At 40.6% G+C, this 16,572-nt stretch overlaps 1 protein-coding gene across 4 annotated transcripts in view; it reads right to left on the reverse strand.

Moving 5' to 3' along the window:
• The window catches only part of LOC126994798 (SH3 domain-binding protein 1-like), an 80,509-nt gene that overhangs the window by 14,641 nt on the left and 49,296 nt on the right, over nt 1-16,572 (reverse strand). For all 4 annotated transcript variants that reach the window (XM_050854081.1, XM_050854077.1, XM_050854078.1 and 1 more), the window contains one exon: nt 16,314-16,542. In XM_050854081.1, the coding sequence (XP_050710038.1) occupies nt 16,314-16,341 (28 nt within the window). In that variant the 5' untranslated portion in view covers nt 16,342-16,542. The remainder of the gene's footprint in view (nt 1-16,313; nt 16,543-16,572) is intronic.

A 16,572-nucleotide genomic window follows, 5' to 3' on the forward strand; every position in this document is an offset into this window, starting at 1 on the left:
AATTCCAACTACTCCCATTAGCCCTCCCCCACATTATCATGAACCCCCGCGCTATCTAATTATCACCACGCAATTTACTGACCCCATTAGCCCCTTACTCGACACCCCATATGACCTATTTCCGAATTCTAGCATCTAGATCTCCTTTCTCTTCTTGAGGCCTTATAACGGAGCTATGCACAGTAACCACCGCATCGCGGAGCAAGATCTTCTTCGTCTTCTTCTTTTGACCCATCACACAACACCCAATCTTATGAATTGCTGTTTTCTTACTCTAACCTAACTCGTGAAATTGTGTTATGTTATGTTAAAGGAACAGCAATTCATAAGTATGGGTGTTGTGACGACGTGTGTGGTAAATGTGATATTTCTCGCTTAGTTTTTACTCTGGACTTTGCAAAGCGTACCTAATCGATGTTGAAAACTCCGACGAATCGAATGGTACACTCAGAATTGCTTTAAGATAAAAACTAACGGATATATTTGCATATAACTATCAGGAATGTTCGGGGATTTTTTTGATTTACAGAAAAAACCGCTAATATTCCTTTTTCTATTTCCCAGAGGCATTTCATCTTATGTAGAAAATGATGAGGAAGCCGTTCATGGCCTGAAATCAACGCCCCAGGCAAAATTAACGGTGTTTGGGGGTATGGTCCCCTTTGCGAAAAACAAGAAAAGATGAATTTTATCGCTTAGTTTTTAGTATGAACCTTGAATTGGGCACCTACCCCATGCAGAATCGTCCGCCGAGTCAAATGGTACATTCAGAATTGCTTTACGATGAACGCTAATGGAGTTATTGTCATTTTACGATGTATTTCAATAGGCTATTTATATATAAAAAAATAAAATGAAGCCATTTCCGTATTCCACCTACTCCCATTAGTCCCCCCCCATTACCATCAATCTCATCACCCCCTTAATTATCACCACGTAAATTACTGACGAGATTTAAACCGTATTCGACACCTGACATTACCTATTTTCGAACTCCACCAATTCCCATTAGCCCCCCCAATTACTTTTCACCCCTTGCCCCCTTTAATTATCACCACGCAATTTACTGACTACATTTACTCACTAATCGACACCGAGCATGACCTAATTACGAATTCCACCTTGTCCCAATAGCACCCCCTCCTTACCCTAACCTCCCGCCATCTCTGATTATCACAACGCAATTTACTGACCCCATTTAACCAGTACTCGACACCTCACATGACCTATTTTCGAGTTTCACTCACACCCATTAGTCCCCCCCCAATTAACGTTAACCCCCGCCTCATTTAATTAACACCACGCAATTTACTGACCCCATTTACACCTTTTTCGATTCCGAACATGACCTAACTACGAATTCCAATTACTCCCATTAACCCCCGCCACATTATAATGAAACTCCGCCCCCTCTAATTATCACCACGCAATTTACTGACCCCATTAACCCCCTACTCGACACCCCATATGACATATTTCCGAATTCTAAAATCTAGACCTTCTTCCTCTTCTTGAGTCCTTATAACGGAGTTATGCACAGTAACCACTGCATTGCGGAGCAAGGTCTTCTTCCTCTTCTTCTTTTATCCCATCCCACAACACCCAATCTTATGAATTGCTGTTTTCTTACTCTAACCTAAGTCTTCAAATCGAGTTAGGTTAGGCTAATGGAACAGCAATTCATAAGTATGGGTGTTGTGTCGACGTGTATGGAAAATGTGATATTTCTCGCTTAGTTTTTACTCTGAACTTTGCAAAGGGTACCTAATCGATGCAGAAAACTCCGACGAATCGAATGGAACACTCAGAATTGCTCTTAGATAAAAACTAACGGGTATATTTGCATATAGCTATCAGGAATATTCAGGGATTTTATTGATTCACAGAAAAAAACCGCTTTTATTCCTTTTTCTATTTCCCAGAGGCATTACATCTTATGTAGAAAAAAATGAGGAAGCCGTTCATGGCCTGAAATCAACGCCCCAGGCAAAATTAACGGTGTTTGGGGGTATGGTCCCCTTTGCGAAAAACAAGAAAAGATGAATTTTATCGCTTAGTTTTTAGTATGAACCTTGAATTGGGGATCTACCCCATGCAGAAACGTCCGCCGAATCGAATGGTACTTTCAGAGTTGCTTTACGATGAACGCTAATGAAGTTATTGTCATTTTACGATGTATTTACTAGGCTATTTTTATTAAAAAAAAAAGAGGCCATTTCCGTATTCCACCTACTCCCATTAACCTTCCCCCCCCCCATTACCATCAACCTCATCCCACCTTAATTATCACCACGCAAATTACTGACCCGATTTATTCCCTATTTAACACCTGAGATGACCTATTCTCGAATTACACCTATTTCCATTAGCCCCCCCATTACTTTTCATCTCCACCCCTTTTAATTATCACCACGCAATTTACTGACCCCATTTACTCCCTATTCGACACCGAACATGATAAGGTCCCCCACCATCGATTGCTCAGCAAACTACTGGCGCACGGTATCTCGGGTAACATTCACAATTGGCTTGCGGACTGGCTCTCTGAGCGGAAACAGAGAGTAGTTCTAAACGGTGTTACATCTAATTGGCTCGATGTCAAAAGCGGCGTACCTCAAAGATCAGTGCTTGGCCCAATCCTCTTCTTAATTTATGTTAATGATAGCGATGATGGGCTCACTAGCAAAGTATCAAAATTTGCTGATGACATAAAAATTGCTAGTAAAGTAACTGCGACACTCGACGAAGAAGCTTTACAATCAGATCTAGATCGACTTGCACGTTGGGCCAATCAATGGCAAATGAAATTTAACGTTGACAAATGTAAAGTGTTGCACATCGGAAAAAATAACAATCGCGTTCGGTACGTAATGAATGGCCAACAACTTTCTGCAGTAAGTAAAGAAAAGGATCTTGGAATCACTATATCAAGCGATTTAAAGCCCGGGCAGCATTGTTCAGAGGTAGTTAAAACTGCAAACAAATTTGTTGGCTTCATCGGACGAGTCTTTAATAATAAATCCGAAAAAGTAATATAAAAACTGTATAATTCGTTGGTTCGACCCCGTCTAGAGTACTGTGTACAGTTTTGGTCTCCCTACTACAGAAAAGACATAGAAAAGTTGGAACAGGTCCAACGAAGAGTAACAAAGATGATTCCTAGGTTGAGAAATTTGTCATATGAACAAAGGCTTAAAGAAGTAAATTTATTCAACCTATCAAAACGAAGAATGCGAGGCGATCTAACAGAAGTGTTTAAAATGTTTAAAGGATTCAGTGATATTAATGCGGAAGATCACTTTACAATTGATCGATCAAATAGAACAAGAAGAAATCACAATTTGAAGATAGGTGGTAAAAGATTCTCGTCGCACGAAGCTAAACACTTCTTCAATCGAGTAGTTAATGTTTGGAACTCTCTACCCTGTGATGTCGTTGATAGTACAACAGTTACGGCCTTCAAGAATAGATTAGACAAGTGTTTTGAATCCAACCAGCAACTAAGATATTACTCATTGTCGTAATAACGTTAAGTTCTTTCAAATACTGGTGTCCTTGTCCGCTTTTATCGCCCGGTTAGTGGTAGTAGTAATGGTAGTTCTTTCCTCTTTCCTACATAAATTCCACGCAGTTTTTCCATGCTGCATGGTTCTTTTTCCTTTCCTGCCAGCTTTGGCTGGAGGGATGGGGGGGTGGGGAGGAGCCTTCGCCTTTGCTGTCCTTCATCTTCCACCTTTGATTAGATAGTTAGTGTAGCTTGTCACAAACAACCTCGTAAGAACCAGCAGGTCTGCTGTTGGTTGTCCTTCCTTTGTGTTTCTTTGTGTTAATTACGAATTCCACCTACTCCCAATAGCCCCCTCCCCTTATATTAACCCCCCGCCCCCTCTGATCATCACCCCACATTTTATGACCCCATTTACCCAGTATTCGACACCTCATATGATCTATTTTTGAGTTTTACTTACTCCCATTAGCACCCCCCAATTACCGTTAACCCCCGCCCCCTTTAATTATCACCACTCAATTTACTGACCCCATTTACCCTTTATTCGATACCGAGCATGACCTAATTACGAATTCCAATTACTCCCATTAGCCCCCCCCACATTATCATGAACCCCCGCCCTATCTCATTATCACCACGCAATTTACTGACCCCATTAACCCTCTACTCGACACCCCATATGACCTATTTCTGAATTGTAGCATCTAGATATTCTTTTTCTTTCTGAGGCCTTATAACGGAGCTAGGTAACGGTAACCACTGCATCGCGGAGCAAGGTCTTCTTCCTCTTCTTCTTTTGACCCATCACACAACACCCAATCTTATGAATTGCTGTTTTCTTACTCTAACGTAACTCGTGAAATCGAGTTAGGTTAGGCTAATGGAACAGCAATCCATAAGTATGGGTGTTGTGTCGACGTGTATGGAAAATGTGATATTTCTCGCTTAGTTTTTACTCTGAACTTTGCAAAGCGTACGTAATCGATGCTGAAAACTCCGACGAATCGAATGGTACACTCAGAATTGCTTTAAGATAAAAACTAACGGATATATTTGCATATAACTATCAGGAATGTTCGGGGATTTTTTTGTTTTACAGAAAAAAACTGCTTTTATTCCTTATTCTATTTCCCAGAGGCATTTCGTCTTATGTAGAAAAGGATGAGGAAGCCGTTCATGGCCTGAAATCAACGCCCCAGGCAAAATTAACGGTGTTTGGGGGTATGGTCCCCTATCCGAAAAACAAGAAAAGATGAATTTTATCACTTAGTTTTTAGTATGAACTTTGAAATGGCACCTACCCCATGCAGAAACGTCCGCGGAATCGAACGGTACTTTCAGAATTGCTTAACCCTTTCAGCGCGATAGGCACGGGCGGGGTGCCGGGGCGTGGCGTGCCTGAGGTGGTACCGGCGCCTCCTTCGTGCCAGGCCAGACATTTAATCTTTTAGCGCTTGAAATAAAAACACCAGACGTCTTAGGAGGACGATGGGTCATCAGATGAACAAAACTAATTTTTATAACCAATTGCCTATTATAATGAATACCACAATTCGCGCGTAAATATGTATATGTGAAATAAAAATAATGTATGATGTGTACGATAATTTATACGCGGGGATTATCTGGTGATATTTGGCAACCCATGGCGCCAACTCTCCCGCCGCCCTCGGCGCCCCGTGTGACGTCACGGCGGTCAGTTGCTCACGTCATGTCGGGGGGACTGCCTACCCACGATTCCTCAAGCGATGACAGCGACGCTTCGTCGTCCTGGGCTTCTTCATCCATGTATACCAGTAGTGACAATGATTCGGATGATTCCGATGACTCTGATTATAGCCAAGGTATATATGAAGATGAAGGTAGGTAGTTTTACAGACACACATAGCGTACACGTAGTTTATACATGACAGTTACGAATAAAAATACTCGGCTACATTGCGTATATACCTACACTAGAGATGCCATCTATGTTTATGCACAGCTCTGATGAGCAGGATATTGACAGCTGCTCAGATGATTACAGAGGCAAGCGTCAAGAAGGGGACAATGAGTATGAAGTCATATAAATATATATTCCCAATAGTTTTCTTCGTGTCTAGTCTAATACGTTCTTCGCAATCCTTTCTGTCTAGATGGTAGTGGCAGCAAGTTTTTATTATTATTATTATTATTATTATTATTATTATTATTATTATTATTATTATTATTATTATTGTTGCTACCACGTAATACTTCAACTTCTAATAATAAAAATAATAGTATCAGCAATATCATCATCAGCAGCAGCAACTATTATTATTATTATTATTAGTAGTAGTAGTAGTATATTGGTAACAGCAGCAGCAGCAGTAGTAGTAGTAGTAGTAGTAGTAGTAGTAGTAATAGTAGTAGCAGAAGTAGTAGTAGTAGTAATAGTAGTAGTAGTAGTAGTAGTAGTAGTAGTAGAAGTGGTAGTAGTAGTAACAATACTAGTACCCGAAGTGGTTGCAGCATATTATTGCACAAGTCAGTTACTTGTAGTAGTCAGTTACTACGGTAGCGGTAGTATATACACTTAGTAGTAGTAGCAGCAGTAGTAGAAATAGTAGGAATAGTAGTAGTAGAAGATAAGTTTCTGAAAAGGCTTGGGGAGAAGAAAGCGTCAACTTCAGGACACAGGTTGCTATTACTAATGAAAGTGAGTATGAAATGCGCGATATTAGGCTATTATTATTATTATTATTATTATTATTATTATTATTATTTTTATTGTTGTTCTTGCTATTATTGTTATTACCATTATAATTATTACTTTTCTTATTACTAATATATTTTTATTATTATTATTATTATCATTACTGTTGTTGTTATTATTATTATTATTATTATTATTATTATTATTATTATTATTATTATTATCATTACGGTATTATTATTTTTTTATTTTTCTCTTCTTCTTCTTCTTCTTCTTCTTCTTATTATTATTATTATTATTATTATTATTATTATTATTATTATTATTATTACTATTATTATTATTATCATCATTATTATCATTGTTATTATTATTATTTTTTTTTTTATTATTACGAGTAGTATCAGTAATAGAAGTAGGATTCGTATTTGTAGCAGAATTACTAGTAGCACTGTTTTTTATTATTGCTATTGTATTATGATATTATATATATCTATCTATATATATATATATATATCTATATATCTATATATATATATATATATATATATATATATATATATATATATATTTTACGGCAGTACTATTTTTCTTATTACTGTTGTTATTTTCTTATACCTACTATGATTATTTTTCATCATAATAAAATAAGAATAATAGTATAACAATAATAATAATAATAATAATTATTATTATTATTATTATTATTATTATTATTATTATTATTATTATTATTATTATTATTATTATATATTTCGTATCAAAAGAAGTAATTTGATATTCCTGAAATCGCACTCTGAAATGTTAGTACTAAGTAAGCTTCATTTTATAGGAGACTGCAGTGAGATGCAGGCAGGCCCTAGCAGATTTCATAGGAGTACTGGACAGGCTGTATACAGGGAGATGCAGGCAGGCCCTAGTGAGAGTCAGAGGCCTAATGGACATGCAAGTGGACAGGCAGAGTGCAGCGACATGCATGCAGGCACTGGCGCAAATCATAGGCCTAGAGGACATGTCAGTGGACAGACAGAGTGCAGCGAGATGCAGGCAGGTACTGGCAGAAGTCATAGACCTAGTGGACAGGCAGAGTGCAGCGAGGTGCTGGCAGGCCCTGGCAGGAGTAATAGGCCCAGTGGACACGGCAGTGAGGAGCGCGTAATGAACAACAGACTAGGTGACGCATGTTGGAGCAGCAGTGCTTTCGTACCAGTTCTGTTTTCTTTTGACCATGAAAGAGGCATTTGTAATAATGTTTCCATAACAGAGGATTCAGAAGAAATTGACTATTTTCTGGAATTCTTCGATGATGAGATAGTGGACAAAATTGTATTTGAAACTAATAGGTATCATGATTATCTGATGGCAACAGAAACATACCCCCCCCACAGCCGAGCTCACAAATGGAAACCAACAAACAGAAATGAAATGTATGTTTTCTTTTCTGTAGTAATGGCAATGGTGCACGTAAAGAAACATCGTTTGAGAGACTATTGGAGAAAAGACACCCTTTTTTCAACCCCAGGGATTGCTAAGCTGATGACTCATGACAGATTTCTTCTGATTATGAAACATCTTCATTTTTATGACCGCAGGGCTGAAGTACGCGGTGACAAATTACAAAAGATAAAGTTGGTGTTTGAAGACATAAGAACAAAATTTGCATCAAAATTCAAGCCATTCAAGGATTTATGTATTGACGAGAGCATGGTTTCGTTCAGAGGAAGGCTGGGCTTCCGTCAGTATATGCCACAGAAGCGCCACAAACATGGCTTCAAATTGTTCATAATATGTGATGTAGAGACTGGATACATTCTGGACTACATTTTGTACACTGGTTCTGGTACAAATATAGATGTTGATCCAGAATTAAAATTTTCTGGGTCTGTGATAAAACACTTATGACACCATATTTGGACAAAGGACATAATTTGTTTGCAGACAGCTATTACACCAGTCCTAAACTATTTCAGTTTCTTCATGACCATAGTACAGGAGCATGTGGCACAGTACGTTCCAACAGAAAACACATGCCAGCACTACCAGCAGTAAGACGCGGCGAGTCTGTGTCACAGCACTGCAATCATGTCCTTTGCATCAAATGGAATGATAAGCGTGTTGTTCACGTTCTGACTTCAGTTCACGAGGACAAGATGGTAGACACACACAAAGTAGACCGTGCCACTGGAAACACCATAAAGAAGCCTGAGGCAGTTCTGGAGTACAATCAAAAAGGGCGCTCAATAGACATAGCAGACATGATGGTATCGAGCATTAGCTCCATGAGAAAATCTCTAAAGTGGTACAAGAAGCTGTTTTTTCACATTTTGGATATTGCACTACTAAATTCTTACTACATGTTCCTTGTGAAAACAGGAAAAAAGCCACCACTTTTAGATTTCAGCAAATCTGTTATAAGACAGATGATTGCAAAATTTAGTACACCAGCTCCAGCACCAAGACCAGGAAGAACGCCATCAGCAATTACAAACCCACGGAGACTGGTTGAGCGACACTTCCCGTCGCCAGTACCTTCAACTGAGGCGCTGATCAAGGCTCGTAGGAGGTGTCATGTATGTGCACACACAGTGAGGCGTGAAAGAAGGCGCCAGACTACTAGGTGGATGTGCACTGACTGTGGTGTTGCACTTTGCCTACCTGAGTGTTTCAGGCTGTATCATACACGTTCCACCTTCTAAGGAAGCAACCTTGATGTGTACTGGAGTAAGCTTTACACACACACACACACACACACACACACACACACACACACACACACACACACACACACACACACACCTTCGACCCGACTAAGCGTGAGTTCTTACCAGAGACAATCGTAACACACACACACACAAAAAAAAAAACTAAAACCGAGAAGTTTACAAGAATTTGTAAATAACTTCCTACAATAGTTACCTCTGTTTATGAAATAGATCAATGTGTGTGTGTGTGTGTATATATATATATATATATATATATATATATATATATATACATATATATATATATATATATATATATATATATATATATATATATATATATATATATATATATACAAACACACAACACCCTACACACACATATCTGTATTTGTCAATCTGTCTACCTATCTATATGTCTCTATCCATACCTATCTCTCTCTCTCTCTCTCTCTCTCTCTCTCTCTCTCTCTCTCTCTCTCTCTCTCTCTCTCTCTCTATATATATATATATATATATATATATATATACACACACACACACACACACACACACACACAAAACACCCCACACACACACATATCTATATATGTCAATCTATCAACCTATCTATCTGTCTATATCTATATCTCTCTCTCTCTCTCTCTCTCTCTCTCTCTCTCTCTCTCTCTCTCTCTCTCTCTCTCTCTATATATATATATATAAAACTCTCTCTCTCTCTCTCTCTCTCTCTCTCTCTCTCTCTCTCTCTCTCTCTCTCTCTCTCTCTCTCTCTCTGTGTGTGTGTGTGTGTGTGTGTGTGTGTGTGTGTGTGTGTGTGTGTGTGTGAGGTGCCAAAAATTAGGATATCTTATTTACACAAGAATACGACAGTTCATCTTCAGTTTGCAATTGTGTATGTTATACAAATACAAACAAATTATTGTATAGTGTGTGTGTGTGTGTGTATGTGTGTGTGTGTGTGTGTGTGTGTGTGTGTGTGTGTGTGTGTGTGTGTGTGTGTGTGTGTGTGTTGGGGGTTGGATTGACAGTATTTTATATACAAGAATAGGAAAGACATCTTCAGTTCGTAATGTATGGTATGTAAATAATTTTTTTTGTTTTGTTTTAGTGAGTACCTAAGAGACAATCATTATCCTTCTTGTCCTTCGGCCATTGCTGTGGAGCCTGTGGTGCTGATATGTTTTCAATAACCTGTAGGATACTGTAATAAGTTATTTATTATATAAATTATCAGTAAACGATGGCAACACCAATATTCGTATCAAGGACTCACAATATTCTGAATAGTTTCTGAATATAGAAGGTAGATACTGTTGAATCTCTCTCTCTCTCTCTCTCTCTCTCTCTCTCTCTCTCTCTCTCTCTTGCGCGTGCGCACCAGGCTACTCCTTGACACACATCTCTCTCTCTCTCTCTCTCTCTCTCTCTCTCTCTCTCTCTCTCTCTCTCTCTCTCTCTCTCTCTCTCTCTCTCTCTCTCTCTCCATGAGTAAGAAAAAATGAAAACATACCGCTGCTATCGGTACTATAATTGATGATTATCTTGAGAAGAGGGCGAGGCAGCAACGAAATAAACAGAACGAAAAATGGAAACTAATGACGATTAGTAGCGGCGCGGCAACACACTACAGCAGTACTTGGAGGTGAGTGCAGTCACACACACACACACACACGTGTGTGTGTGTGTGTGCTGCAGTGCGCGTCCCGCTACCCTCGAAGACCAAATATGGGCGAGTGAGGGGTGAGCCTCACTGAGCGCGCAGGGCAACAGGGGTGGCATTTTGTGGGTCGTGCCGCACGGGAGGCAACACCAGTTGGAAGGGAGGATGTAGCTCTCGCGCTGTTTTATTCTCTATGTCGGGGGTAAAAACATGACTGAATGGATGCGGGCGAGCACTTTGTAGCAGCCTGTGTCACGCTACTCAAAGAATGCACCACAAAAGCACCTCCGGGCGAGCGGAGACGGCAGCCCCTTGTGCAGTGGCCAGCGGGGCAGAGCACGGATTCCTCCCCTCTCATGTGTACGTTCACTCACACATCCCCCATACCAGCCCAGGGAATGCAGCACTGCACAGTCCATCATGTAGACGCCACTTGTGTGTGTGTGTGTGTGTGTGTCACTGAATAATTCATTCGTTTGACTAGTGTACGGAGCCTCTCCTGTGTATCGTTCGTCTGGCACCGCGCATCTTTCCATTATCGAGCATCTGGCAGCGCACGTCACTCAACGCGGTTACTTCAACTTCACTCTGTGTGACACGTACAAGTTATTGCATCGTTGACCACATTGGTAAGGTCAGAAAAATAAGGAGAAAATAATGTGTATACCTAGATTTTTTAATTCATCCGATTGAAAATAAAAAATTAATAGCACACAGGGGGTGCGGCTGAGAAACTCTTATTGTCACGCTGAAAGGGTTAACGATGAACACTAAAGGAGTTATTGTCATTTTACGATGTATTTTATTAGGCTATTTTTATATAAAAAAATAAAATGAAGTCATTTCCGTATTCCACCTATTCCCATTTGACCCCATCCATTACCATAAACCTCATCCCTCTTTAATTATCACCACGTAGATTACTGACCCGATTTAATCCCTATTCGACACCTGACATGACAGATTTTCGAGTTTCACCTACTCCCTTTAGTCTCCCCCAAATTACCGTTAACCCTCGCCCCCTTTAATTATCACCACGCAATTTACTGACCCCATTTACCCATTATTCGATACCGAACATGACCTAAATACGAATTCCAATTACTCCCATTAGCCCCCCCCCTTATTATCATGAGCCTCCGCCCCCTCTAATTATCACCACGCAATTTACTGACCCCATTAACCCCCTACTCGACACCCCATATGACCTATTTCCGAATTCTAAAATCTAGACCTTCTTCTTCTTCTTGAGGCCTTATAACGGAGCTATGCACAGTATGGGTAGGCGGTGGCCGAAGTGATAGCGTACTGGACCCACATTCGCCGCGTGATGGACGACGCGGGTTCGAATCCTCACGCTACCACTCGGATTTTTCGGTCACCGCCGAGTGGCTGAAAACTACCCACATGCTGTCCTGAAGACCACCCATCAACCCGGACTTTAGAGGAGGCCGTCCAAGCGAATCAAGTACGAGTTCCGTGGGGGCAGCATGAGCCAATGCAAGATGGCGCCACTATAAACACTCGGCTGCGCCAGAACGGGCTGGGCCGACCATCAGGCCCCACCTGGAAGAAGCCTTGGGCCGACCATCAGGCCACACCGGGAAGATGCCTACCGGCGCAATAGGCAACAACGTAAAAAAAAAAAAAAAAAAAAAAAAAAAACACTGCACGGTCTTCTTCTTCTTCTTCTTTTGACCCATCCCACAACACCCAATCTTATGAATTGCTGTTTTCTTACTCTAACCTAAGCTCGTCAAATCGAGTTAGGTTAGACTAATGGAACAGCAATTCATAAATATGGGTGTTTTCTCGACGTGTATGGAAAATGTGATATTTCTCGCCTAGTTTTTATTCTGAACTTTGGAAAGGGTACCTAATTGATGCAGAAAACTCCGACGAATCGAATGGTACACTTAGAATTGCTTTAAGATAAAAACTAACGGGTATATTTACTTCTAACTATCAGGAATGTTCGGTGATTTTATTGATTTACAGAAAAAAAAACCTTTTATTCCTTTTTCTATTTCCCAGAGGCATTTCATCTTATGTAGAATAGAATGAGGAAGCAGTTCATGGCCTGATATCAACGCACCAGGCAAAATTAACGGTGTTAGGGGGTATGGACCCCTTTGCGAATAAGAAGAAAAGATGAATTTTATCGCTTAGTTTTTAGTATGAACTATGAAATGGGCAACTACCCCATGCAGAAACGTCCGCCGAATCGAATGGTACTTTCAGATTTGCTTTACGATGAAAGCTAATGGAGTTATTGTTATTTTACGATGTACTTTATTAGGCTATTTTTATATGAAAAAAATAAAATGAAGTCATTTCTGTATTCCATCTACTCCCATTAGCCCCCCCCGCTCATTACCATCAACCTTATCCCATTTTAATTATCACCAAGCAAATTACTGACCCGATTTATTCCCTATTCGACACATTAGATGACGTATTCTCGAATTCCACCTATTCCCATAAGCCCCCCCATTGCTTTTCATCCCCGCCCCTTTTAAGTATCACCACGCAATTTACTGAACCTATTTATTCCCTATTCGACACCGAGCATGACCTAATTACAAATTCCACTTAATCTCAATAGCCCCCTCCCCTTTTCCTAACCCCCTGCCCCCTCTGATCATTACCCCACAATTTACTGACCCCATTTACCCAGTATTCGACACCTTACATGACCTATTTTTGAGTTTTACCTAATACCATTAGCCCCCCCCCCAATTACCGTTAAACCCCGCCCCCTTTAATTATCACAACGGAATTTACTGACCCCATTTACCCCTTATTCGATACCGAACTTGACCTAATTACGATTTCTAATTACTCCCATTAGCCCCCCACACATTATTATGAACCTCCACCCCTCTAATTATCACCTCGCAATTTACTGACCCCATTAACCCTCTACTCGACACCCCATATGAGCTAATTCCTAATTCTAAAATCTAGACCTTCTTCCTCTTCTTGAGGCCTTATAACGGAGCTATGCACGGTAACCACTGCATCGCGGAGCAAGATCTTCTTCCTCTTCTTTTTTTGACCCATCCCACAACACCCAATCTAATGAATTGCTGTTTTCTTACTCTAACGTAGCTCGTGAAATCGAACTAGGCTAGGCTAATGGAACAGCAATCCATAAGTATGGGTGCTGTGTCGACGTGTATGGAAAATGTGATATTTCTCGCTTAGTTTTTACTCTGAACTTTGCAAAGGGTACCTAATCGATGTAGAAAACTCCGAGAAATCGAATGGTAAACTCAGAATTGCTCTAAGATAAAAAGTAACGGGTATATTGGCATATAACTATCAGGAATGTTCCTGGATTTTTTTGATTTACAGAAAAAAACCCGCTTTTATTCCTTTTTCTATTTCCCAGAGGCATTTCATCTGATGTAGAAATGGATGAGGAGGCCGTTCATGGCCTGAAATCAACGCCCCAGGCAAAATTATCGGTGTTTGGGGGCATGGTCCCCTCTGAGAAATACAAGAAAAGATGAATTTTATCGCTTAGTTTTTAGTATGAACTTTGAAATGGGCACCTACCCCATGCAGAAACGTCCGCCGAATCGAACGGTACTTTTAGAATTGCCTTACGATGGACGCTAATAGAGTTATTGTCATTTTACGATGTATTTTACTAGGCTATTTTTATATAAAAAAATAAAATGAAGTCATTTCCGTATTCCACCTACTCCCATTAGACCCCACCCATTACCATCAACCTCATCCCCATTTAATTATCACCACGCAAATTACTGACCCGATTTATTCCCTATTCGACACCTGACATGACCTATTTTCGAATTCCACCTATTCCAATTAACGCCCCCCATTACTTTTCACCCCCGCCCCCTTTAATTATCTCCACCCAATTTACTAACCCCTTTTACCCCTTTTTCGATACCGAACATGCCCTAACTACGAATTCCAATTACTCCCATTAGCCCCCCCCCCATTATCATGAACCTCCGCCCCCTCTAATTATCACCACGCAATTTACTGATTACATTAACCCCCTACTTGACACCCCATATGACCTATTTCCGAATTCTAAAATCTAGACCTTCTTCCTCTTCTTGAGGCCTTATAACGGAGCTATGCACGGTAACCACTGCATTGCGGAAGAAGGTCTTCTTCCTCTTCTTCTTTTGACTCATCCCACAACACCCAATCTTATGAATTGATCGAAGATAAAAAGTAACGGATATATTTGCATATAACTATCAGGAATGTTCGGGGATTTTTTTTATCTTCAGAAAAAAAACCGCTTTTATTCCTTTTTCTATTTCCCAGAGGCATTTCATCTTATGTAGAAAAGGATGAGGAAGCCGTTCATGGCCTGAAATCAACGCCCCAGGCAAAATTAACGGTGTTAGGGGGTATGGTCCCCTTTGCGAATAAGAAGAAAAGATGAATTTTATCGCTTAGTTTTTAGTATGAACTATGAAATGGGCAACTACCCCATGCAGAAACGTCCGCCGAATCGAATGGTACTTTCAGAATTGCCTTACGATGAACGCTAATGGAGTTATTGTCATTTTACGATGTATGTTATTAGGCTATTAAAAAAAAAAAATGAAGCCATTTCCGTATTCCAGCTACTCACATTAACCTCCTCCTCCCCATTACCATCAACCTCATCCCCCTTTAATTATCACCACGCAAATTACTGAACCGATTTATTCCCTATTCGACACCTGATAATAGATATAGATAATAGGCTAGGTTAGGTCATCGGCCAAAGAAACCTCTTCACAAGCACACAGACTTATGTACGAGATCACAAACACTCACATTGACCCACGCACGTACCTAGCCTACACAGCGCAAACAGCCAACGTACTGAGTAACACACACATCCATAAACACCAAACATATCACACTAACACTGACGCATACAAGCAGTAGTGTGACATTAGAAGAACAAAGGATATCTCCAAATTTAAGAAAGAACTAAAAACATTTCTGTTCTCTGATGGTTTGACATGGAAACATTGACAATTAACATGGCATATAGGTTGTGATCAATATTGAAAATTTAATGAATTAAATACGTGGGTCCTGCAGAGCACTTCGGCGGAAGTGGGACCAGATAAATAAGAAACACAAGTAACAAGTAACTTTCCACGCATCATACACCACTGGAACAGCCTCCCTCTCTACAGACTGCGGTACAATAGACTCATTCAGAAAAGCAATACACACTCACTTGTCACCACAACACACCAACACTAACAATTACACTTCCTTCACTTCCCTCCCCTGGACACTCGGCTCCCCGGTCCCCCGAACAGCCAACACAAATATGCATTTCATGCAACTGACAGCTGCCCGCCGCATTATAATATAGATCCAGAATCAGTTCACAAAGCTAACTGGCAATGATGTGTGTTTGAGTGTGTGCTGGGTGTAATTCTAGAGTAATTCAGTGTGTTGGGTGTGATTCTGAAGCAATTCAGTGTGTGTTGGATGTGATTGTTGTGTAATTCGGTGTGTTGGGTGTGATTCTGGAGGAATTCAATGTGTTGGGTGTGATTCTGATGCAATTCAGTGAGTGTTGGGTGTGATTCTGGAGTAATTTGGTGACCTGATTGACCTCCTTTTTAAGCTTTGGGAATAGGTTATATGCGGCACCCTAGAGCCAAAACAATGACTTGAGGCACTCATTCATTAATGAAGACTAATGAAACGTAATAGTTCCTGCGATGGTCAAATAGTAGCTTCAAAATAAGGTCAAACACTCACAGTCCAGCGGCGCCCTCAGTCCGGGCATGGCGCCGCAGCTTACAGGTGTGGCACTGCCCTGGCACTGCGTGGGGCAGCAGTGTGGGGAGCCTGACCACCTCAAGCCCTGCAGGAGGCCATGGAGGGAGCTTTTGGGCGGGTTGAGGGGCCGAGGCGGGCTAGCGGTCTTGTTCTTGCTCTTGCTGTACAGGTGACCCGTTGGAGAGTCAGGCCTTCGTATCGGCACAGCCTGTAATAAATAAAACAACAAGCAGTATCC

The sequence above is a fragment of the Eriocheir sinensis genome, unplaced genomic scaffold (assembly GCF_024679095.1).
Source record: "Eriocheir sinensis breed Jianghai 21 unplaced genomic scaffold, ASM2467909v1 Scaffold879, whole genome shotgun sequence".
Classification (NCBI taxonomy): Eukaryota; Metazoa; Arthropoda; class Malacostraca; order Decapoda; family Varunidae; genus Eriocheir; species Eriocheir sinensis.